The 24,881-nt window shown below is 46.6% G+C and overlaps 1 protein-coding gene across 7 annotated transcripts in view; it reads left to right on the top strand.

Annotated features, from left to right (window-relative positions):
* The window catches only part of TULP3 (TUB like protein 3), a 30,003-nt gene extending 5,360 nt beyond the window's left edge, over nucleotides 1-24,643 (top strand). For 3 of the 7 annotated variants that reach the window (XM_086402408.1, XM_086402409.1, XM_086402407.1), the window contains 10 exons: nucleotides 6,889-6,940; nucleotides 13,211-13,370; nucleotides 14,087-14,260; nucleotides 16,578-16,711; nucleotides 17,073-17,270; nucleotides 19,626-19,738; nucleotides 19,967-20,081; nucleotides 21,442-21,540; nucleotides 21,991-22,162; nucleotides 22,684-24,643. In XM_086402408.1, coding sequence (XP_086258534.1) covers nucleotides 6,889-6,940; nucleotides 13,211-13,370; nucleotides 14,087-14,260; nucleotides 16,578-16,711; nucleotides 17,073-17,270; nucleotides 19,626-19,738; nucleotides 19,967-20,081; nucleotides 21,442-21,540; nucleotides 21,991-22,162; nucleotides 22,684-22,817 — 1,351 coding nt within the window. In that variant the 3' untranslated portion in view covers nucleotides 22,818-24,643. Of the gene's footprint in view, nucleotides 1-6,888; nucleotides 6,941-13,210; nucleotides 13,371-14,086; nucleotides 14,261-16,577; nucleotides 16,712-17,072; nucleotides 17,271-19,625; nucleotides 19,739-19,966; nucleotides 20,082-21,441; nucleotides 21,541-21,627; nucleotides 22,163-22,683 lie in introns of all 7 variants that reach the window. The other 4 variants (XR_015164408.1, XR_015164407.1, XR_015164406.1 and 1 more) reach the window with 3 other exon arrangements.
* The last annotated feature ends 238 nt before the right edge of the window (nucleotides 24,644-24,881 follow it).

Genomic DNA, 24,881 nt, shown 5'->3' with positions numbered 1-24,881 from the left:
GAAGTGGTTCAGCATTCCCTTCTCCAGTGGACCACATTCTGTCAGACCTCTCCACCATGACCCGCCCGTCTTGGGTGGCCCCACACGGCATGGCTTAGTTTCATTGAAGGGAACATTTCATGCAAAGATGGGGTCAATAAAGGACAGAAATGGTATGGACCTAACAGAAGCAGAAGATATTAAGAGATGGCAAGAATACACAGAAGAACTGTACAAAAAAGAGCTTCACGACCCAGATAATCACGATGGTGTGATCATTCACCTAAGCCAGACATGCTGGAATGTGAAGTCAAGTGGGCCTTAGAAAGCATCACTATGAACAAAGCTAGTGGAGGTGATGGAATTCCAGTTGAGCTATTTCAAATCCTGAAAGATGATGCTGTCTAAGTGCTGCACAATATGTCAGCAAATTTGGAAAACTCAGCAATGGCCACAGGACTGGAAAAGGTCAGTTTTCATTCCAATCCCAAAGAAAGGCAATGCCAAAGAATGCTCAAACTACCACACAATTGCACTCATCTCACACACTAGTAAAGTAATGCTCAAAATTCTCCAAGCCAGGCTTCGGCAATACATGAACCATGAACTTCCAGATGTTCAAGCTGGTTTTAGGAAAGGCAGAGGAACCAGAGATCAAATTGCCAACATCTGCTGGATCGTTGAAAAACCAAGAGAGTTCCAGAAAAACATCTATTTCTGCTTTATTGACTATACCAAAGCCTTTGACTGTGTGGATCACAATAAACTGGAAAATTCTGAAAGAGATGGGAATACCAGACCACCTGACCTGCCTCTTGAGAAATTTGTATGCAGGTCAGGAAGCAACAGTTAGAACTGGACATGGAACAACAGACTGGTTCCAAATAGGAAAAGGAGTACGTCAAGGCTGTATATTGTCACCCTGCTTATTTAACTTCTATGCAGAGTACATCATGAGAAACGCTGGGCTGGAAGAAGCACAAGCTGGAATCAAGATTGCCGAGAGAAATATCAATAACCTCAGATATGCAGATGACACTACCCTTAGGGCAGAAAGTGAAGAGGAACTAAAAAGCCTCTTGATGAAAGTGAAAGTGGAGAGTGAAAACGTTGGCTTAAAGCTCAACATTCAGAAAACTAAGATCATGGCATCTGGTCCCATCACTTCATGGGAAATAGATGGGGAAACAGTGTCAGACTTTATTTTTTGGGGGCTCCATCACTGCAGATGGTGACTACAGCCATGAAATTACAAGATGCTTACTCCTTGGAAGGAAAGTTATGACCAACCTAGATAGCATATTCAAAAGCAGAGATATTACTTTGCCAACAAAGGTCCGTCTAGTCAAGGCTGTGGTTTTTCCTGTGGTTCTGTATGGATATGAGAGTTGGCCTGTGAAGAAAGCTGAGCACTGAAGAATTGATGCTTTTGAACTGTGGTGTTGGAGAAGACTCTTGAGAGTCCCTTGGACTGCAAGGAGATCCAACCAGTCCACCCTGAAGGAGACCAGTCCTGGGCGTTCATTGGAAGGAATGATGCTAAAGTTGAAACTCCAGTACTTTGGCCACCTCATGCGAAGAGTTGACTCATTGGAAAAGACTCTGATGCTGGGAAGGATTGGGGGCAGGAGGAGAAGGGGATGACAGAGAATGAGATGGCTGGATGGCATTACTGACTCGATGGACGTGAGTCTGGGTGAACTCCAGGAGTTGGTGATGGACAGGGAGGCCTGGCGTGCTGTGATTCATGGGGTCGCAAAGAGTCAGACACGACTGAGTGACTGACGATTGTCTAAACACTGATACCTACCTTGATCATGGGCAAGATATATTTTTAGAATATGAGCTATAGTGGTTGCTTCAAGCTTTTTTTCTGTGTGATAATTAACGTATAGAAAATAAGACTTGTCTGAAAAATAATTTTCAGACATGCTTCTTGAAAAATAAATCATTGCTTCTTAGATTTGCTGGAGGAAAAGTCCATAAATTCGATTTTCAGTTTTAGAATGAAGCAAGTTTATAGAGGATTGATTTGTTTTCCTATTGAAATTCAGTGTAATTTTCTTATGAGAATTTGATACATCACATAAGCCAGAAGCAAAGCAGAGGGAGATGTTTTGACTGAGGAAGGCTGGTGAGCTGTGCTTTCAGAGAGGGAAGATCTGTCAAGATAAAGGAATCCATGATGATGACTTACATTTGCGTATCCTTGCAGAGTACAGAGAGCTTTCACATACGTGATGTCTTCTGAGCTTCACAGCTCTGCAGAAATCAGGGCTTCTGACACTGTCTTCATGTTATAGGTGGGGAGATTAAGGCTCAGAAAAGGTGCAGTACAGCCAAGTTGCGTGGCAGGTAAATTAGGTGGTCAGAAGTGAAATCTAGACTTAAAACTGGGCTTTTGACTTCTAATCTCCTCTCTTCTTCTTCTCACTTACTATTAAGATATCCATTCCAGATATTTCTGGATGCCATTTATGCACATAACCGGTAACAGCTGCTACTGATTACATTCTGATTATTTTTAGAGCAAGGTTGAAGAAATCAGACATCCTAGCAAAGTACTAATGAGTACTGATTCCATCCAGTGGAATGGGAGTGGAAGGATTTAGTTGGTGTCCTAAGGCAAAAGAATGTACTTGCTCTTTGCCACTTTGATTTTTGGCTGTGCTGCGTCTTCCTGGCTGCTTAGGAGCTTTCTCTAGTTGCCGCGAGCGGGGGCTACTCTCCAGTTGCCGTGCGTGTTTGCCATTGCCGTGGCTTCTCATTGTGGAGTCTGGGCTCCAGAGCGCAGGCTCAGTAGTTGCCCCGCGTGCTGTCTTCCCAGACCGGGGATCGAATCTTCGTCCCTGCATTGACAGGCGGGTTCTTAACCTCTGGACCACCGGGGACGTCCAGAACAATGTACTTTGATCTTTACATGAGAGAGAAGGAAATGACATTACCAGAGAGAAACTGAAACCCCTGAGAAGAGGACAGCCCAGCAGGAGGTGAAGTGAACTTGAATTCTCAGTTGTGTCCTTTTTAAAATCTGTGAGGAATAAACGGATAGTTTAACTTCTGCATAAAGTCATTCGTTTTAAATAACTTTTCTGTTGGGCTCACTAAAAAGAATGCTTTTTAAAGCCTTCGTCGTGTGTGACATGCAGAATGAGAGAGAGGGCTTCTTCATCTGAAGCAGTTTTCTTCACTGTGTTCTCTGGGGCCAAATGAATCCTCTCATCAGCTGCCAAGTTTCCCTTCTCACTGCCTGTCTCTCCCCAGGCAGTTCTCCCTTCTCTCTGATTGTCTTTTCTAAATGGGCCTCTTAGGAAATGGGTTTTCGTTCCCTTGCCTCAATTAAGTTAGTCCCAGATTGTGGCAGTCACTCAAGTAACAAACCGCTGAGCCCGGAATATTAACAGTTCTCCTGCGTGAGGCAGGGTAGGTTTCTGTGGAGTCTTTTCTGGCCTTTCTAATTTGATCTTTGTGCCTTCTCCCAGAAGCAGTGTTTTGTTCCAGCCAGATGTACTCTTGGGTCTCACTGCATGTGAAACTACGCCTCCAGTATTGACATTTGGGATTTGGACAAGGTGAATCTACTTGTCAGTTGACTTAGAGAAAAATGCTTTTAGTAATAGCTGTTGACCCAAGTACTTGACGCCATGATCAGTTCAGACACGATGAAATCTGATGACCCTTTTCCAATAGTATTTATAACCTGTGATCAACTGCTCCCATGGGCATCTTCAAAATCCATTCACTGGCTTGGAAATTCTGCTGCCTAAAAATACCCATGAACTGACATTCTGACTGAAAAGCTTCTTGGCAGACTTGTTGAAATGCCATAATAATGAAATCCCAGACTCTCTGCTGACCATTTGAATATTTGTGGGGAAGGTGCAGTCTGCACGCTGAGGCAGGTGCTGTGGGGCTGAGGCTGAACTCTAGCTCATCCACTCATCCACTTTCTGACCTTGAACAGATAGCTCCCTCTGAGTTAACAGTTCTCTGGTGTTAACTTTCCCTCTGAGTTAATGATTCTCCCTCTGTTCTGTAGAACTTCGTTTTGTTTTGTGTAGATTTGCTAACCAGGCTTGTTTAGGCTTGCTATTCAACAACTTGGTTTGAAATGAAGAAAAGAGAATATTAAAGCAATGAATGCAAGTTTAGTAAGATCATAATACAGTTTGACCAGAAATCCTAGTTCAGAGTTATTATAAGTGTATAAAAATCTTGATTATTTCTGCTAAGTTATAATTTAAAACTAGAGCTCAGAGAAAGTGTAACTTTTGAAGTACAGAAGGGATCTAAATGTTACAATTATATAACATCTTTTTAGTGCCTCTTCTGTTCAGGTCAGAATGCTTTGAATATACCACACTGTTTATTTAAATTGGCCATCTTGCCCAGGCTTGATGAAAGGAATTAGTGGTGTTGAGATAAGGCATTAAAGACACACCTGTCTTCTTCACTGTTAGAGGCCGTAAGAGAAATGTTTGAGGATTTTAGTTGTATTTCAGAATCTAGCATCATTGGAAAGGTTTTAGTACTTTATGGGGAATAAAATGGTTTTAGAGCATTTAAAACACTTGTTTGTTTAGCCGTGTCAGGTCTTAGTTGTGGCCCACGGGAGCTTTTGTTGCGGTTCAAGGACTCTCTCGTTGTGGTGCGTGGGCTCAGGAGCCCTGAAGCATGTGGGGTCTTAGTTCCCCATCGGGGACCAAACCTTTGTCCCCTGCATTGCAAGGCAGATTCTTAACCACTGGACAACCAGGGAAGTTCTGAGATAGAATGATTTTTTCCCCCATGCTCACAATTCTGGTTTAGTGAAGAGGGACCAGTGAGGTGGAGGAAAAGCAGTTTCATAGCAGTAGTTGTTGAAAATACTAGTCTGTAACAGTGAGTTTATTTTTTGTCTTATTTGTTTTATATAGGACTTTTTCAAGTGTATACTAATTTTCACTGAATACTCATAATATTCTTGCACTGTATACATAAAGCTTGATTTAAAAATATGTGAATGAGGAATAAAGACAGGAAATCAGGAGCATACCTAGATAGGGGCCCACAAAGTCAAGGTGAAGAGTGTACCATATCTCTTATTTTTGTCTATTTGTGTCTCTTTTAAGCTAGGGAAAAAATGAGATGATTAAACACTTAGTGTTGTTATTCTTAAATGTAAAGGTGGTGGTTGTTGTTCAGTCTCCCCGTAGTGCCTGATTCTTTGCAGCCTCTTTGGACTGCAGCACACCAGGCCGCTCTGTCCCTCACCATCTGAAATTTGCCCAAGTTCATGTTCATTGCATCCATGATGCCATCCAGCCGTCTTGTCCTCTGATGTCTTCCTCTTCTGCCTGAAATCTTTCCCACCATCAGGGACTTTTCCAATGACTTGGATGTTCACATCAGATGGAAAGGTTAAGAAGAAGGAGAGAAGTCGCTCAGTCATGTCCAACTCTTTGTGACCCCATGGACGGTAGCCTACCAGGCTCCTCCATCCATGGGATTTTCCAGGCAAGAGTACTGGAGTGGGCTGCCATTTCCTTCTCCAAATGTAAAGGTTACATAGGAATTTAAATAGAGGGGACTGTCAGAGAATCAGCACACCTCCTTGTCTGTATCTCAGGGCTTATTAAATCTGCTTACAGTTAGTGGGCAGGAGGAGTCTTGGAGATGGTGCACAAATTCCAGGTTGCTGTGCATTATTAAAATTTATAAACCCTTCCACAGTGTGGGAATGTCCTAGTTAGCCATTCAGCCATAGAGAGATGCTTTTGTGCATTTACCCAAAGTGCGGGAAAAGCCCTGCTTCCCTTTGTAGCTGTGGAGCATGTCTTCTTAAATAAAGACATCATATTTATAGTTTTTTTTTTTTTGGCAAGAAGCTCCTAGTAAAAACTTAACAATAGAAATAATTGAGAACCACTTCTGCCTTGTTTTATACTTCGTTTCTAAGAATGCTGAGTCACAAAATCTCAAGTTAGGAAATTGTCAAAAATAGAAAAGACTTTCAGAAAGAGTTTAAAGACAGACAGAAGGGTTTGGTTTTTTAATTGAGACAGTAATTTGATTCCATTTTGTTGACTTCCTTCAAGGAAACAAATTTGTCTCCTAATAGTATTAAATCTTGTCCATCCACATTTGTAGTCTCTTGTAATGACTGAATAGTGTTTTACTCTTTTATTGAAAAGGAAGTTACATGATTTGCTAGATCTTGAAGTCAGTGATTTTAGTAAGATGCTATATACTACCTATCTCTTAGAACTATCTCCAAAAAAGAAGTAGATCTATATGGGAAAAGAATTAAAAAAAAAAAAGTATATGTATTAACTGATCACTTTGCTATATACCTGAAACTAGCACATTATAAATCAATTATATTCCAATAAAAATTAAAAACAAAAAGAAAAGAAAAACAGAAGTAGAATATATTTGATTTTAGATGTAATTTAGACTCTGGAAGGAGACCAGGATTAGTGTCTTTTTGTTATTTAACCCTAGGCGTGGCTCTCCAGCTCTGTTTCCTTTATCTTCAAAGTGTGAAAAATGACAGTACTTAATTCATAGGACTGTTTTGAGGAATAAATAAAAGAATACATTTAAAGTACTTAACACTGTGTCTGGAATATAATGAATACTCAGTACATGATTTTAAAGAGAAAAAAATGCTGGCGTGCGCGGGGGTCCGTGTTCTGCCTTTTCTCATCCTGTGGGTATCCAGTCTCGTCAGTCCCCTGGACTGTGTGGCATGAAGCGTGGCCAGTCCTCCTGCAGTCAGTGTGGGCAGCCTGTGGAGACTGGTGCTTCCCCGAGGTAGCCTTAACTGGCTCCAAATGGCCCAAAGGAGTAGCTCGCTACACGGACATGACAAGACTGATGTGGTTTAAGAGGATTTTCTCTTTAAGTGCTTTCATTTTTTTTTAACAGTGCCTTTGAAGATGAGACCATGAAGCTCAGGCAGCTGAAACTGGATAACCAGGTGAGCAGAGTCTCCTCTTCTGAAAGATGTGGACAGCTTATCCTGACCAGGAAGCCAATGGGCCTGACTGTGGCTACAGCAAGGCCAAAGCGCTTGAGGACATCAGCATTAAAACTGGCCTTGGAATTATAGTCACTAAAGATTCCTTGGCATCTGTCATAAGAATTAGAAAAATGTTAACGCTGTATTTCTGTGTAGTAATATGAAACTGTTGCCCAAATATCTCTCTGCACTGTAATTTCATGTAACTACAAGATTTTTTCTTTATCTTAAAATGCAAATCTGAAAGTGGTACTGTGCTTCTTAAAAGCTTCTACTGCCTACAGAATACTTTCTCACAGTATTGGTCTCACTTTTCAGTTACATGTTATTATTTGCAGTGATTTGACTTATGTTCATTTCCTCCATTAGACTAAGCTCCATGAGAACAGGAACCAAGAAGTCTGTTAATGATGACCTTTCCATCAGAAGGTCCTGGCCTGGGGCTGGGCCCATTGTAGTCCTTCATTAAATACTGGAATGATGGAAGAGATAAACGCAGTTCTCTGTTGTCACGTACTGTGAGAGTCCTGATTAGTCAGCCTAGAATCTTATACCCAACATGTGTTATTTTCATAGGAGTGTTTTCTAATTCAGGAAATTCTTTAGGTCCATCCAGTCTGCCAACATGGGGTCATTAGCCGTCAGTGTCTGGAGTGACAGGGGACTAAAAACACTTCCAAGTGCCGTCTTGCTCCTTTATGTTGCTTTTGGACCTCATAATGGGACTTTCTGTTGTTCAGTCGCTCAGGCATGTCCGACTCTTTGCCACCCCATGGACTGCAGCGTGCCAACCTGCCCTGTCCTTCACCATCTCCTGGAGCTTGCTCAAACTCATGTCCTTCGAGTTGGTGATGCCATCCAGCCATCTCATCCTCTGTCATCCCCTTCTCCTCCTGCCTTCAATCTTTCCCAGCATCAAGTTCTTTTCCAGTGAGTCAGCTCTTCGCATCAGGTGGCCAAAGTATTGGAGTTTCAGCTTCAGCATCAGTCCTTCCAATGAATATTCAGGACTGATCTTTAGGATGGACTGGTTGGATCTCCTTGCAGTCCAAGGGACTCTCAAGAGTCTTCTCCATCACCACAGTTCAAAAGCATCAGTTCTTTGGCGCTCAGCTTTCTTTATGGTTCAACTGTCATACCCATGCATGACTACTGGAAAAACCATAGCTTTGACTATATGGACCTTTGTTGGCAAAGTAATGTCTCTGTTTTTCAATATGCTGCCTAGGTTTGTCATAACTATTCTTCTAAGAAGCAAGCGTCTTTTAATTGCATGGTTGCAGTCACTGTTAGCAGTGATTTTGGAGCCAAAAAAAATAAAGTTTGTTGCTGTTTCTGTTGTTTTCCCTTCTGTTTGCCATGAAGTGATGGGACCAGATGCCATGATCTTTGTTGTTGTTGTTGTTTTTTCCATTTTTTTGAATGTTGAGTTTTAAGCCAGCTTTTTCACTCTTGTCTTTCACTTTCATCAAAAGACTCTTTAGTTCCTCTTCGCTTTCTGCCATAAGGGTGGTATCATCTGCATATCTGAGGTTATTGATATTTCTCCTGGCAATCTTGATTCTAGCTGGTGCTTCATCCAGCCCAGCATTTCGCATGATGTACTCTGCATATAAATTAAATATACAGCATTGATGTACTCCTTTCCCAATTTGGAACCAGTCCATTGTTCCATGTCCAGTTCTAACTGTTGCTTCTTGACATGCTTGCAGGTTTCTCAGGAGGCTTAAGGTGGTCTGGTATTCCTGTTTCAGAATTTTCCACGGTTTGTTGTGATCCACAGTCAAAGGCTTTAGTGAAGTCAGTGAAGCAGAAGTAGATGTTTTTTTGGATTTTTCTTGCTTTTTCTATGATCCAGTCAGTTCAGTTCAGTCACTCAGTCGTGTCCAACTCTTTGCGACCCCATGGAGAGCAGCACGCCAGGCCACCCTGTCCATCACTAACTCTTGGAGTTTACCCAGACTCATGTCCTTTGAATCGGTGATGCCATCCAACCATCTCATCCTCTGTTGTCCCCTTCTCCTCCTGCCCTCCATCTTTCCCAGCATCAGGGCCTTTTCCAATGAGTCAGCTCTTCGCATGAGGTGGCCAAAGTATTGGAGTTTCAGCTTCAACATCAGTCCTTACAGTGAACACTCAGGATTGATTTCCTTTAGGATGGACTGGTTGGATCTCCTTGCAGTCCAAGGGACTCTCAAGAGTCTTCTCCAACAGGACAGTTCAAAAGCATCAATTCTTCGGCACTCAGCTTTCTTTATAGTCCAACTCTCACATCCATACTTGACTGCTGGAAAAACCATAGCCTGGACCTTTTTTGGCAAAGTAATGTCTCTGCTGTTTTCTGAATGTTGAGCTTTAAGCCAATTTTTTCACTCTCCTCTTTCACTTTCATCAAGAGGCTCTTTAGTTCTTCTTTACTTTCTGCCATAAGGGTGATGTCATCTACATATCTGAGGTTATTGATATTTCTCCCAGCAGTCTTGATTCCAGCTTGTGTTTCCTCCAGCCCAGCGTTTCTCATGATGTACTCTGCATATAAGTTAAATAAGCAGGGTGACAATATACAGCCTTGATGTACTCCTTTCCCGATTTGGAACCAGTTTGTTGTTCCATGTCCAGTTCTAACTATTGCTTCCTGATCTGCATACAGACTTCTCAAGAGGCAGGTCAGGTGGTCTCGTATTCCCATCTCTTTCAGAATTTTCCACAGTTTATTGTGATCCACACAGTCAAAGGCTTTGGCATAGTCAATAAAGCAGAAATAGATGTTTTTCTGGAAATCTTGTTTTTTTGATGATCCAGCAAATGTTGGCAATTTGATGTCTGGTTCCTCTGCTTTTGTAAATCCAGCTTGAACATCTGGAAGTTCACGGTTCATGTATTGCCAAAGCCTGGCTTGGAGAATTTTGAGCATTACTTTACTAACATGTGAGATGAGTGCAATTGTGCAGTAGTTTGAACATTGTTTGGCATTGCCTTTCTTTGGGATTGGAATGAAAACTAACCTTTTCCAGTCCTGTGGCCACTGCTGAGTTTTCCAAATTTGCTGACATATTGAGTGTAGCACCTTTACAGCATCATCTTTCAGGATTTGAAATAGCTCAACCGGAATTCCATCACCTCCACTAGCTTTGTTCATAGTGATGCTTCCTAAGGCCCACTTGACTTCACATTCCAGGATGTCTGGCTCTAGGTGAGTGATCACACCATCGTGATTATCTGGGTCATGAAAATCTTTTTTGTACAGTTCTTCTGTGTATTCTTGCCATCTCTTCTTAATATCTTCTGCTTCTGTTAGGTCCATACCATTTCTGTCCTTTATCGAGCCCATCTTTGTATGAAATGTTCCCTTGTTATCTCTGATTTTCTTGAAGAGATCTCTAGTCTTTCCCATTCTTTTGTTTTCCTCTATTCCTTTGCAATGATCACTGAGAAAAGCTTTCTTATCTCTCCTTGCTATTCTTTGAAACTCTGCATTCAGATATTTATATCTTTCCTTTTCTCCTTTGCTTTTCCCTTCTCTTCTTTTCACAGCTAATTTGTAAGGCCTCCTCAGACAGACATTTTGCTTTTTTGCATTTCTTTTTCTTGGGGATGGTTTTGATCCCTGTCTCCTGTACAGTGTCACGAACCTCCGTCCGTAGTTCATCAGACACTCTGTCTATCAGATCTAGTCCCTTAAATCTATTTGTCACTGCCACTGTATAATCGTTAGGGATTTGATTTAGGTCATACCTGAGTGGTCTAGTGGTTTTCCCTACTTTCTTCAATTTAAGTCTGAATTTGGCAATAAGGAGTTCATGATCTGAGCCACAGTCAGCTCCTGGTCTGGTTTTTGCTGACTGTATAGAGCTTCTCCATCTTTGGCTGCAAAGAATATAATCAATCTGATTTCGGTGTTGACCATCTGGTGATGTCCATGTGTAGAGTCTTCTCTTGTGTTGTTGGAAGAGGGTGTTTGCTATGACCAGTGCGTTCTCTTGGCAAACTCTATTCTCCTTTGCCCTGTTTCATTCTGTACTCCAAGGCCAAATTTGCCTGTTACTCCAGGTGTTTCTTGACTTCCTACTTTTGCATTCCAGTCCCCTATAATGAAAAGGACATCATTTTTGGGTGTTAGTTCTAAAAGGTCTTGTAGGTCTTCATAGAACCATTCAGCTTCTTCAGCGTTACTGGTCAGGGCATAGACTTGGATTACCATAATATTGAATGGTTTGCCTTGGAAACGAACAGAGATCGTTCTGTCGTTTTTGAGATTGCATCCAAGTACTGCATTTCAGACTCTTTTGTTGACTGTGAGGGCTACTCCATTTCTTCTAAGGGATTCCTGCCCACAGTAGTAGATATAACGGTCATCTGAGTTAAATTCACCCATTCCAGTAGATGTTGGCAATTTGATCTCTGGTTCCTCTGCCTTTTCTAAATCCAGCTTGAACATCTAGAAGTTCTAGGTTCACATACTGTTGAAGCCTGGCTTGGAGAATTTTGAGCATTACTTTGCTAGCATGTAAGATGAGTGCAGTTGTGCAGTAGTTTGAACATCCTTTGATATTGCCTTTCTTTGGGATTGGAATGAAAACTGACCTTTTCCAATCCTGTGGCCACTGCTGAGTTTTCCAAATTTGCTGGCATATTGAGTGCAGCACTTTCACAGCATTATCTTTTAGGATTTGAAATACCTCAGCTGGAATTCCATCACCTCCACTAGCTTTGTACTGATGGTTCCTAAGGCCCACTTGACTTTATACTCTAGGACGTCTGGCTCTAGTTGAGTGATCATACCATTGTGGTTATCTGGGTTATTAAGATCTCTTTTGTATAGTTCTTCTGTGTAAGAGGACTTGGAGGGCAGTAAATTACTTCAAAGGTGGAACCTAGTTCAGCTGTCTTCAGGGGGACGTTGCTGGGGCCGTCTGCTCCAGGGCCACCGTGAGGCCCTTGGTGTCCCTCGTGCCTCTGTGGGACCTTCACCAAGTCCCCTGCCTCTCGGGCCGCCCCGTGGGAGGGGTCCAGCCTTCCCTGTGCACCCACAATGGAGCGTGGCCCATGGCCTGCAGGAACCCTGTGCTTCAAGGTGGCAGCGGTCAGCTCAGTGATAGGTACATGTATTTGTTCTTTTTCAAATTCTTTTCCCATTTAGATTACTACAGAATATTGAGCGGATTTTCCCGTGCGGTACAGTAGGTCCTTGTTGGTTATCTATTTTAAATATAGCAGTGTGTACATGTTCATGCCAAACTACCTAACTGTGCCTTCCCCCTGGCAACCATAAGTTCGTTCTCTAAATCTGTGAGTCTTTCTGTTTTGTAAATAAGTTCATTTGTATCTTTTTTTTTTTTTAGATTCTGCATATAAGCAATATCACACGATACTTGTCTTTCTCTGTCTGACTTACTTCATTAAGTGTGATAATCTCCAGGTCCATCCAGGTTGCTTCAAATGGCATTATTTCTTTCTTTTCAATGGCTGAGTAATAGCATACCATTATATATATATGTAGCACATCTTCTTTATTCCTCTGTCAATGGACATTTAGGTTGCTTCCATGACTTAGCTATTGTAAAGAATGCTGCAGTGAACATTGGGGTACCTGTGTCCTTTCAAGGGCATATACTCTTTGGATGTATGCCCTGGAGTGGGATTGCTGGATCATATGATAGTCCTGTTTTTAGTTTTCTAAGGACCTTCCATACTGTTCTCCATAGCAGCTGTAAGAGTTTACATTTCCACCAACAGTGTTTGATGGTCCCCTTTTCTTCACACCTAAAGGATAATAAGTTTTCTTTTTTTCTTCCAGTTAAAAAAGTAGGAAAATTTAGAAAAGTAGGAAAAGGAAAAATAATCATCCATATTCTACTTGCTAGACAAATCACTGTTACCGTGTTCCTTCATTTTTTCTCCCACTCATATGTTTATATAAACTTGTGATTGTGATTTGATAATAATATGTTAATTACTATATATTTTTCATATACTTGGATTATGATCTTAGCTTGGCTAAAAATGCATTTGTATCACTTTAGATGGCTTTTCATAGGTGTTTAGTAACTATTTATTAAATGAAGTAAATGAATCCTTACCCCTCTCTGTGCCTTAGTTTTTCCCACTTCTTAAGTGGGAAAATGTAATTTACCAGAGGCTCTGTAAGGATCTGTGAAAGAGTGTATATGCCGAAGTAGCCAGACCTGGTGGTCGATCCCCTGGCTGTCCCCTCTCAATCCTCCCCAGAGAGCGCTGCTGGAGAAGAAGCAGAGGAAGAAGCGCCTGGAGCCGCTCATGGTGCAGCCGAACCTGGAGGCCCGGCCGCTGAGGGCGAGGCCGAGGGGCCGCGAGGAGCACGCTCTGCTGGTGGAGCTGCAGGCCCCGCAAGGCGGAGTCATCTTGCAGGGTGTGTACTCAGGCAGCAGCCCCCTCCTGCTGCCGCTGTTAGCATCGTTACCAGTCCCTTCACAATCTTTATAATCATGATTAGGCTTCTGAGTTGGGATAAACGCAGTGGTCCAATCAGCGGAGGATACCTGAAAGTTCACAGCCATCCTGAAACAGTTGTTTTATCTGCAAAATGAATGAGTGTGGGATCTTAGTTCCCTGATGAAGTGATGAGTCTTAACCACTGGACCACCAGGGAAGCCCCCAGAACAGCCCATTTGAGGAGCTTGCAGGCTTGGTTGTTGTCTCCCGGCAGAGTGAACCGTAAAGCCAGGAGCAGATAGAGGCAACCATTCCTCCAGTAGCCGGACTCGGGACAGCAGTGACAGCAGCAGGGAGGAGAAAGAGCAGGGTTAACACGGCCAAAGCCAGCCCTTGGCCGCCTACCTGGACCAGGTCTCGAGTCTGGAGGACCTGCTTTGCTTTCCGTCTCTTTCTTAAGTGTCTGAAGCACAGCATCAGGTGCGTTTCATTCATACTTCAGCCTCTAGTCAGGGCAGCTTGATAAAATGAACACAGATAATGGAGTGGCTTCCTCTTAACAGATGTCCTCATGGAGGTTAAGGCTGGAGGAGTGGACCGGTTTGGTGGGTGTTCATTCGGATCACGCGCACCAGAGCCACCTGGCCACAGGGCGGGTGATACCGGCTTCCGTTCTTTTCGTTGGGCTCCTAGGCATTGATGGTCCTGCTGCCTTCCTGAAGCCAGACGCTCAGGATGTGGACACCAGACTTCACGTTCTCACGGTGGGCTCTGCTGCCACAGAGGACGCTGAAGGGAGCGCAGATGGGGAGAGCGCACGGGACCCTGCCTCCAAGCCGGATCTGCAGGAGGTTCTCCGAAAGCACGGTGAGGGGGTCCCGGCTTTGAGGCTGTGAGCTGGTTGAGCTGGGGTGACGTCAGGTGTGGGCTGGACAAGAGTTACTCTGTGCTGTGAAGAATGAAGTGGAGGGGACAGGTGCTCCCTAGACCAAGATTCAGGAAGTGTCAGTTTGGAAGATAATGTTCCTCAGGTGGAGGTTCGTTTGCTTGTCTTACAAGTTTGGGAGAAATCCTTGACCTCTGTCTTAAGGTACATGTTTACATAAACTGAGTTTTTAGTATAAAAATGGCATTTGAAAACATAGTACTAACGTTGTGAGTCAACGGTACTTCTATAAAAAAGAAGAAAGCGTAGTAGGAATGAAGATGCCAACATGAGAGTGAGGTCCCAAGAGTTTTATGCCTTTTTGCTACCCGCCCCCAAAAGTTAGTCTCCTTCTCTTCGTGGACCTGCTGACTCTGGGATGTCACGTCAGCACTCACACGCCGTGTGGTCCTCTATGCCTGGCTGTCACTTAGCATCGGTTTTTCAGAGTTCATCCACGTTCTGGCCTGTCAGGGCTTCATTCCTGTCTGTAGTTGAGTGACGTTCCGTTGTACAGATAAGCCATCTTTTGTCCTTCCTGTCATCAGCTGATGGACAGCTGGGTTGGTTCCACTCTGGCTGTTAGGAATAGCGCCACTGTGAACAGTTACGCGTGCATTTTCATTTGGATGTATGTTTTCCTGGCCTTAGCCTTATCCTTGGGTGTCCTTGAGAAAAACTTGATACCATTTATTTGTGAACTGTGTGAAAGGAGCTCATGGTGGCCCCTCCTCCGAGATGGGTAGGGCTGCCTGTTGCTCAGCCTCCTCGTCAGTTATGATTTGCGGGCTGTGCCAGCTATTGTGTGAGGGGCAGCCTCACCCTGGAGACCAAAGAGGAAGAGGGTTGGGTTTCAGGCGTAGCTCTGCTGCTTTGTCTTGGGCAGAACTGCTCCTCCCGGGCCTCCCCACTGTCATCTCCAGGCCTTTGTCACCTTCACAAACTGAGCCTCTGTCCCCGGTGAACTCTGCCTGCCCAGCTCCTCCTCTCCCCTCACAGCTCACATACATAGAATCACAGGGGTTTTCGCCTTTTGTATCTGACTTATTTTCGCTTTGCATAATGTCTTCAAGATTCATTCATGTTGTAGCATGTGTCAGGATTTCATTCCTTTTTAAGGCTGAATAGCATTCCATTTGCGTATGTGCCACGGTTTGTTTATTCATCAGTTGGTGGATATTTGGGTAGTTTCCACCATCTGAAAATTGTGAAGAACACTGCTCTGCACATTGGTTGTTCAAGTGTCTGTCTGTGTCTCTGCTTCGTCTCCTTCTGGGAATATACCCAGAGGTGGAATTGTTGGATTTGGATTCTAGGGCAGTTCTATATGTCTATTTTAGGAACCAACTATATTGTTTTCTGCTGTGGCTGCATAATTTTGCATCACCACCAGCAGTGCATGAGGGTTCTAGTTTCTCCTCACCAACACTTATTTTCTGTTTTGGGGTTTTGTTGTTTTTTTAATTTATTATTTTACTTATTTGTTTTTGGCTCCATTGGGTCTTTGTTGCTGCCAGGCTTTTCTCTAGTTGCAGCAGTGGGGGCTGCTCTCTGGTTGTGGTTTGGGGGCTTCTCATTGCAGCGACTTCTCTTGTTGGGGGGCACAGGCTCTGGGTGTGCGGCTTCAGTGGTTGCAGCTCCCGGCTATAGGCTACGGGCTCAGTAGTTGTGGCGCACGGGTTTAGTTGCCCTGCGGCATGTGGGATCTTCCTGGATCAGGGATAGAACCCGTGTCTCCTGCATTGGCAGGCGAATTCTTGACCACTAAGCCACCAGGGAAGCCTGGTATTTTTTTTCTATAGTAGTCATCCCGGTGCTTGTCAAGTGGTATCTCATTGTGATTTTAATTTGCATTTCCCTAATGACTAGTGATGTTGAGAATCTTCTTATGCTTATTGGCCACTTATGTAGCTTCTTTGGAGAAATGTTTATTCAAGTCCTTGACCCATTTTTGAATTGGGTTTGTTTTGTTGCTGTTGAGTTAAATATTCTGGATATTAATCCTTATCAGATGTATGATTTGCAGATATTTTCTCTCATAGAATGTTTTAAAGAGGCTCAAATTAGGGTGGCAGCAGTGGGCAGGGAAAACGAGGGGTGGAGTAGGTGAGAATATGAAGAAAGAGTTGTCAGAATGTGCATAAAAGAGCCATGTGTTAAGTCAGAACAGCTGGAATGTTTTAAGCAAGGGAGTTAAAGTTATATTTGGCTCAAAGATTTTCTGGCCTTTTTTTAAAACAGTTTCTCCCTTTCTGCCAGGGATCTCAGGGAGTTTGAACTTTGACGAGGAGGAGACTGATGGGGAGGAAGGAGAAGGGAACCAACTAAGGTCTCAGTCGCCGTGTTCAGAGGCAGAGAGGCCCGGTTCTGCATCCAGCCAGAAGCCAGCCCCGGTGTGTAGTCCTGATCCTTCTTCCTCTGGGGCTGATTTCACTGCTTCCTGGACACGTCTTCCTGTTTAAGTGCCATCACTGCATGAGGGCTGCTTCCAGGATTTAAGCTGGAATTATATTTAGAGCCCACGACCTCATATTTCCTATGTCTTCAGCCAGCTTTTGTAAAGCTGTATCCCATTTTCATACTTCCCTCCTTCATTACTCCCAGGGGTCATATACTTACTTAACTTCTCAGAGTTTTTCTTTATTTTGTCAGAAGACGGAAGACATATGGGTAAATCAGTAAGTTAATTTGTCCTTTAAGTGTTTCTCAAAGAGAACATGAGGTTTCCTGACCCAGCTGCGGCTGCTCTCTCAGGGCACAGGGGCCTCCGGGACCGCATCCCCGCACTCTGACATTCAGCCGGGAGAAATAGAGGACTTGGAAGGCTTTGCGTACAGTCCTGCCCCACGAGGTGTCACAGTGAAGTGCCGGATAACCCGGGACAAGAAAGGGATGGACCGGGGGCTCTTCCCCACCTACTACATGCACTTGGAAAAGGATGAGAATCGCAAGGTAGGCGAGTGGCTCTTGTCTTGAGATGGAGGGTAGTGTGCTGTCGGGGTGGGGGCGGTGGTGGTCTTAAGAACAGGGGCGGGGGGCACCAGCCTTAGACCTAGTCAGCAGGAACGAGGGTGTACCTCCAAGTGTCCAGTGCCGTGTTCTCACTGTCTTCACAGAGGTCCTAGTCTAATAGTCAGAATCCACCCCCGCCCCAGAAAAAAGAGAGTTTTATCCAGGAGTCATAAAATGGAGGAGAATATTCAAATGTAGTTGTTTTTACCTCCATCCCTCTTTTGGGGTGCAGGGGTTTCCAGCGTGCTCTTAGACTTTTATTTTTATTACATGGTAGAACATCAGTGTGGAAAAAAGAGAGTACATTTTAGGGAATAGGAGGAATTGGAAAAACAAAAACATGTCAGTGAAATGTCTTGTTTTTCATCCTAGAAATTCTGATTTACCCTTAAATTTGAGGCAATTAGTATTTGCTAGTGACCAGCCTGTTTTGTGTTGATACCAGGTCTATGTGGGTGACTTTACGGTTCTAGAAATAAGCTGGTGGTAGTAGGTTTTGCTAGTGACCAGCCTGTTTTGTGTTGATACCAGGTCTACGTGGATGACTTGACGATTCTAGAAATAAGCTGGTGGTAGTAGGTGTCAGTGCTGTTGACAGCCACTGTTCACTGCGTGTGGACTGCGCACCAGGCGTGCGCTCCAGCTGTGTGTGTGTCATCGCCTGGAACCCACAGGACAGGCTGTGAGACAGGACTCCTTGTCCCCCTGTGCGGGCGAGGCGACGGGCTCGGGGAGCACCCACATCACCAACGAGTGCCAGAGCCAGTCTGAGCCTGTTTGACTCCGTAGTGCCCCCTGCCCCGGGTACTGCCCTCGCCCGCCTCCCTGTTACTCTCCAGGTCCAGCAGGGTTTGGGAAGGACGCCCACACCATGGTACCCGCGTCCCTGAAGCCCCAGGAGCTCAGAACAGCCACGCACACAGTGCGGCAGGAAGGCAGCATGGTGGGGAGCGGGGGGCCCAGTGTCCAAGGTCCTGCCTCTCCAGGGTGGGGGCAGTCTTCTCGTGAAACTGCACGAAGCTTGTTTAAAATGTCAGTGGACCTTCCCTGGAGGTCCAGTGGCTAAGATTCCGCTCTCCTAACGCTGGGGGCCTGGGTTTGGTCCTTGGTCGGGGAACTAGATCCCACACGACGCAAATAAGACCTGGTGCAGGCAAATAAATAGATAAAATGTCAGTGCAGGTTTTAGGGGTGAAGTTACAAATAATGATGTGAGAATGAGGCGAGTGAGTTTAGAAAAATTAGGCAGTTGGGAGACCCTGGTGGTGAATTCTAAGAGACATAGTGAGGATTAGAAAAAGTGGTAAGACCTAGAGATTGGTCTCCTTTGAGAAAACCCCGAACGGCAGGTGTGCCGGTACTGCGAAAGGGCCTGAGGCCCCAGGGGCCCTGGGAGAGGAGGCCGCAGGGGCTTCCACAGTGGCACCGGGGGCCCAAGGACACAGAGCACACGGCGGCAAGGTCAGGGACAGGGAGTGGGTGCCCTTCACTCAGCTGGGTGCCTCATCCAGGCTCTGCAGGAGACCCGTCTCTCGTGTCTGTCTATCTGGGAACCTGAGATGATTGACTTCTGCCTGGGACTATCCTTCCAGGACTAGGTTTTGAACATGATGCGTGAGTTTAACACGTGCTAGCCTACAGACCAGGGGCCAGGTGTCGTCACCACTGGGGTTCCAGTGCACAGAGGCTGGTCTGGGTGTTCGGGGCCTCAGGGAGGTCGCTGCTGCCATCCATGAGGCCGTGGTTCTGGCCAGGTTCTCCATAGTCCTTGTGTGGTAAGGCTGCTGGAAGCGGGATCAGCAGGCCCCACACCATCCTGCAGGCTGACTGGCCCCTCGGCTCCTGGCTGGCGCCTCTCACCCCCACCCCGGGACCCTAGCATAGCCTCTGCTCCTGTGCCTGGAAGCTGCCAGCCGGCCAGCATGAACAGCGCTGCGCTGTGGCTGGGCTGCGTGCCGCCCCGGGCGCTCTGCTGAAATCGTCACTGGTGCCGTCGTCAAGACTCGGGCTGCCTCACCCCGGGCTCTGAAGGGAGAGCGTCTCTGAGAATGCGCTGAGCACCCTGTAACGACCCACACTGGAGTCTCAATGCAGAGGACTCCAGCTGTGGCCACCACGTGGCTTTTCTACAAGAAAAGTTAAAGTGCATTAAACCTGTTTAAAAATAGAAAAGACCCAGAGGTGGACTGCTTGGTATAGGACAGGCAGCTGCTGGATAATTGCTCACTGAATGTGTAGGACACACACGGCAGCTCTCGAGTGCATTTTTTACTGAAATGCTTTTTCCTTTTCTAGATATTTCTTCTTGCAGGTAGGAAGCGGAAAAAGAGCAAGACATCCAACTACCTCATCTCCACGGACCCCACAGACCTGTCCCGAGAAGGGGAGAGCTACATTGGCAAGCTCAGGTGGGGGCAGCCTCATGTCACGTCCTCTTCTTGTGAGAGCTTGATTCCTGTAGTCTCAAAGCAAGTCCACGCTGGTTTTACAGTGAGCTGGTTTGATGTCATCTAAAGAGAAATAAGTTAATAGAAAGCCCAAGGCTTCTCCATGATTTAAGGATGGATCTTTGAGAGAGTGACTGAAAATGAGAGAAAATTGCAGAGCTCTGTGGTGACTTTCTCTCTTGATTTTAGGTCCAACCTCATGGGGACTAAGTTCACCGTGTATGACCACGGCGTGAGCCCGGTCAAGGCCCAGGGCCTGGTGGAGAAGGCCTACACGCGGCAGGAGCTGGCCGCCGTGTGCTATGTGAGTCCATCTTCCCGGCCTCCTGACCGGCCCGAGCTCGCAGGCCGCCACCCCTCCCCTCACGCTTGTTTCCCTGTTCGCTCAGGTTCACTTGTCATCTGCCAGGTTTGGTGTGTTTGCTGTTCCGGCAGGCCTGTCCCCTCTGCTCTGTCCCTTCCCTGTGCTGTGGTGGTGTGAGCGCTCACTGCGTCACCGCTGACACACTGGCTGGAGGTGACGGTGGCTTGGAAGCCGGTCCCTGCTTCCATCTTCTTAAGCTGGTTTGCTGTGTATTGCTGCTGCCAAGCGGCCCTGCTCCAGCAGACGACATCTTTCTGCTCCACAGCCTTTCAGGCTGCTCCCCACCGAGTCTAGAGTCCAGCCTGGACCTTCCACCTCACCCTCTGGCTCCCCTGGCAGCACGCTCCCTCCTGTTGTCTCTGCCCGCCCCCTCCCCCCACCCCAAACCTGCCTGCCCCCTCCTGCCTGCCCACCAGGGTCTGCAGAGGGGCCTCTCCCCACACGGGACGTGCTTGACACTGCCCTCAGCTCCCCTCGATTCCTCTCACACCCTGTGAGCTACCCCCATCATGCTTCTGATCCTTCTCTGACCACTTTGTAAACTCCCGCTCACTGCTGTTTCTGCACAAACCCGGACCCGCCGTGTAGAGGGCATGCAGAGTCAGAGAAGCGAGAAGAAATTAACCCAACTCAGTTGTTGCTTTGATCCTAGAGTCTCAGCTTTTCTTCAGTTGGAATTAATCTCATCACTTGATTCCCATGAGATTTTATCTGTGTGACTGAGAATCATTTGGTTTAACCCTTTATAAGCTATGGTATGTTTTAGCTTCAGAATCAATGAAATATTTTAACTATGCATGACTTTAATACACATGTGTATATATATGTAAATATACACACATCCACATATTTAATGTACTTATGTGTAATCTGCCTGGCTTGACAGGCATTTTAATTTTTTGCTTCCAAGTACAGGCCTTAGTTAACTGTAATTCTCCCTGTGTATCATATAGTGCCATGTCCTTAGTTGGGAAATAGATATTTATTGATGATGATAAAACTGGGCAGTTTGCTCAAAATTGTCTTAAATTTCACTTCAGGCTAAAGAGGAAGAGTAAGGTTTCTAGATAATAGAGTCTGCTTTAAATTCAGATGTTCAAAGTAGGTTAAAAAGAGGAAACAGTATTATTTTCCTGGTCTTGATTACCCATCTCTCTTTGTTTAACTACAATGAAGTAATTGAATGGTTTTTAGTGCTCTCCACATTGCGGACGTTGCACGTAACCAGCAGTCTTGTGTTAAGAATGTCATCGCTTTTTCTTTTCTGTTTCAAGTTCCTGCTTATTTCCCTGTCTTCTAGGAGACAAATGTACTTGGATTTAAAGGCCCGAGGAAAATGTCTGTGATCATCCCTGGGATGAATATGAATCATGAACGGATTCCTTTTCAGCCACGAAATGTAAGAGTATATTTGTTCTTAATGTCTTTATTTTTAATTGAAGGATAATCGCTTTACAATATTGTGTTGGTTTCTGCCGTATATCAGCATGAATCAGCCATAGGTATACACGTTTAATCAGCAGAGGACCCTAAACATAAGACCGTGATGCAGACACAGTAGAAGAGACTCCTGTTCCCACCAGAGCCCAGTGTGGCGACCGGCCCTGCTCCAGAGAGCCGTCTCCAGACTCCCGGGCACCTGCACTTGTTCACGCAGCTGATTGCGGCCACTTACTCTGCAAAGAGAACTGCTAGTGATTCTCTGAGAATCCAGAAAACCTGGCTTAATCTTTGACTTTCTGTTCTGTTTTCTGAAATGGAGAAAATAGGCCCCTCCTCTGCCCGCCCCTGCACAGGGTAGAGAAGGGGTGGTCTCCCCTGGCTCTCAGCACAGACCCCTTGCCTGCAGGACCATGAGAGCTTGCTTTCAAAATGGCAGAACAAAGCCATGGAGAACTTGATCGAGCTGCACAACAAGTCCCCGGTCTGGAACGATGACACCCAGTCCTACGTCCTGAACTTCCACGGCCGGGTCACTCAGGCGTCTGTGAAGAACTTCCAGATCGTCCACGACAACGACCGTAAGCCCCCAGGGAGAAGGGTATTCTGGCGAGATTCGGAAATGAGCATTTCCTTTGTTTGGTAGGAAGTTACACTCAGGAAAAAGTGGTTTAAGAAAGAAATGGTTCTTTTGGAAAGACAGAGCTGCATTGTGAGTCGCTATGTGGAGGGCAGAAGTGAGACAGAGACGTCCGGGGGAGGCAGTGTGAGGCAGGGGCACAGACCCTTCCTTCCTCAGTGAAGGTTCTGGGCGAGTCCAGTTGGGCCCACGGAGCTTGTGCTGTGCCCGGCGGGCTCCTCTTCGCCGTCCCCTCCTCTGGCTCTGCCCTGGGCAGCTCCTTCCCTGGAGCGGATCATAGTAGAGCCTGGGGTGACGGGGAGCGGGCACTCTTGGTCATGCCTCTTTCCATCGTCCTGAGGGATTCCCACTTTAGAGAGGCTGGGATCACTGGCCTGTGTGGAAGGTTTGTCTCCATATCTAAAGTGGGCCCTTCCGGGTAGAAGCATCTCCCCCGCTGACGTGCCTGCCCTCTGCTTCCAGCTGACTACATAGTCATGCAGTTTGGACGCGTGGCCGACGACGTGTTCACGCTGGACTACAACTACCCACTCTGCGCGCTCCAGGCCTTTGCCATCGGGCTCTCCAGCTTCGACAGCAAGCTGGCCTGCGAGTGAGGCCGAGTGGCCGGAGCAGGGCACTCTCGCCCCAGGACACCCAGAGTGACAGGCTGCCCCTGTGGAGCGGTCCCTGGAAGTGTGTGTGTAGATGTGTGTGGATTCACATACGTGTGCGCGCACATATATGTTTGTACACCCCTACTCCCTGGTCACATAGCCCTGGTCAGGGATCATGGCTCAACTCGGGTGAGAGGTTTTGCAGAGCACAGAAGTGATCTGATGTTATCGCCCAGCTGTCAAGAGTCTTGTTCTTGGAAATTTGCAGCCAGAATCAGCTTGACTCCCCTTTCCTGCAGATCTTCTCAGAGAGGTATAGTTACCTCAGTGACCTTCAGTCTCCAGGTCTGCAGACTTTTTCTGAAAATGGCTGGTTCATCCATGGAGATGTGACTGTCCCCAGGTTCCAGGGTCTCTGTACCGCCCTGGGCCTGGCGGTCTTCCATAATGGGCCTGTGGTCACGAGAGCACCTGGGGGGACGACTCCCTCCAGGAGTGCAGGTCACAGCTGAGGCCTTGTCTGCTGCGACGTAGCCTTTCCCGTGTCCTGCCCACAGCAGTTTGCAGAGTATCATTTAGCATCAGTGGTTATTCCAAGTCCACCCAACACCTGCCTCACCCATGGGGGAGGGGCCCCAGGAGGAGTGCTCGCTCCCTGCTGTCTTTTGTCAGGGGGCAGGGGTCTCACAGAGTCGGACACGACTGAATCGACTTAGCAGCAGCAGTAGCAGCAGCAGCCGGGGTGGGGTGGGGGAGTATGGCGCCCATTCCCCAGAGCCAGCCGCTCCACTCGGGGGTTCAGGAGTCACCTGATCACGGTCCCCTCTTCCCTCAAGGCTGGCTGACTGGCTCCTGTCTCAGTCAGGGTGGCTGTGGCCTGATTTGTGATCAGTGATACGAGAAATTTACAAATTGTCTTAATCGTGGTTTAGGCTGGAAGCGTGAACTTCAGAGGAGACCTGGCCTGGTCTGGTCATGACTGAGAGGCTTTGACGTGGCCTCCACAATTCTCAGCCCGAGCGCCTCCCTCGATGGGTCACCGTGGAGCCGTCAGTGCAGACACACCTGCTGCCCCGTGGGAGGGGGAGAACCGTGTGGGTGTGTAAACTGCCGTTGTCCCTGTCCAGGGCGAGGACACTCAGGCCTTTCTTCTCAGCGCAAGTGTCGTTAGCCCCAAGGCCTGGCTCCCCCACAGGTCATGTTCTGTCGCTTCTGCTCACAGATTGTAAGCGTTCTGCTATTTTGTTCAGATTATTAGCCTCTCCCAAAAAATTGCATGGCTCTGCTGCCGGTTTACAGCCTGCTCGGGCACCCGTGTCCTGAGGCTCAGAAGCGCTGTGAGCTCCGCATTGGCGTCGGTCACTCCCAGGCCTGTCTGCCAGCCTGGGGTTGGGCGGCAGCCTCTGTTGCTCCTTGTGTTTCCTTACGTGGACGTCCTTTCTGTCCCTGCTTCCTGTCCCTGCTCCACATTGAAAGCAGTGGAAGGAAAGAGATTGGGAGTGAGCCGACCCATGGCTCACCCCACTTGCACGTCCACTGCTCTGTCCTGACCCAGCGGTCATCTCAGGCTGCGTCCCTTAAGTGCCTCGGTCCTCAGGTGCCCTCTCCCCGCTGGCCTGTCCTGAGGCTGCTCGCTTGCCTCCAGTGGGGGATATGAAGTGTCTGGGGAGGGACCTGGGGGGCGGCTGATCTGACCTCCTCTTGCCCCTACTCTGGCGCAGACACACCCTGGCCTCCTGTCCTTCCTGCTCAAGTGTGCAGGTGATCGGTTTTACATATTTATACTTTTTGTATGCTACAGAAATAAAAAATGATTTCTATAAAAATATGAGTGTTGCCATTCTTTCAGACCCCCCCCATCCCTCGAATGGCTCTTTCCATCACATCTGTTGTGATAGTTTCATCGCTAGGCAGCCGTGAACTAGTCAGTTCTTTGAAGCCAAGTGACTCTCACTGTGAGTTTCCATCACAGGAGAGCAGGGGTCTGAGGAGTCATCACATGCACGACACTGGGCGTTTCCTGGACGGGTGATGGGGCTGGGACTGAGACGGGCCCCAGAGGAC

This window comes from Bos grunniens, chromosome 5 (genome assembly GCF_055505025.1).
Source record: "Bos grunniens cultivar Pamir isolate PY7600 chromosome 5, Bosgru_T2T1.0, whole genome shotgun sequence".
Taxonomy (NCBI): domain Eukaryota; kingdom Metazoa; phylum Chordata; class Mammalia; order Artiodactyla; family Bovidae; genus Bos; species Bos grunniens.
Note: the sequence above shows the minus strand (reverse complement) of the source record. Positions and strands in the feature narration are given on the sequence as shown.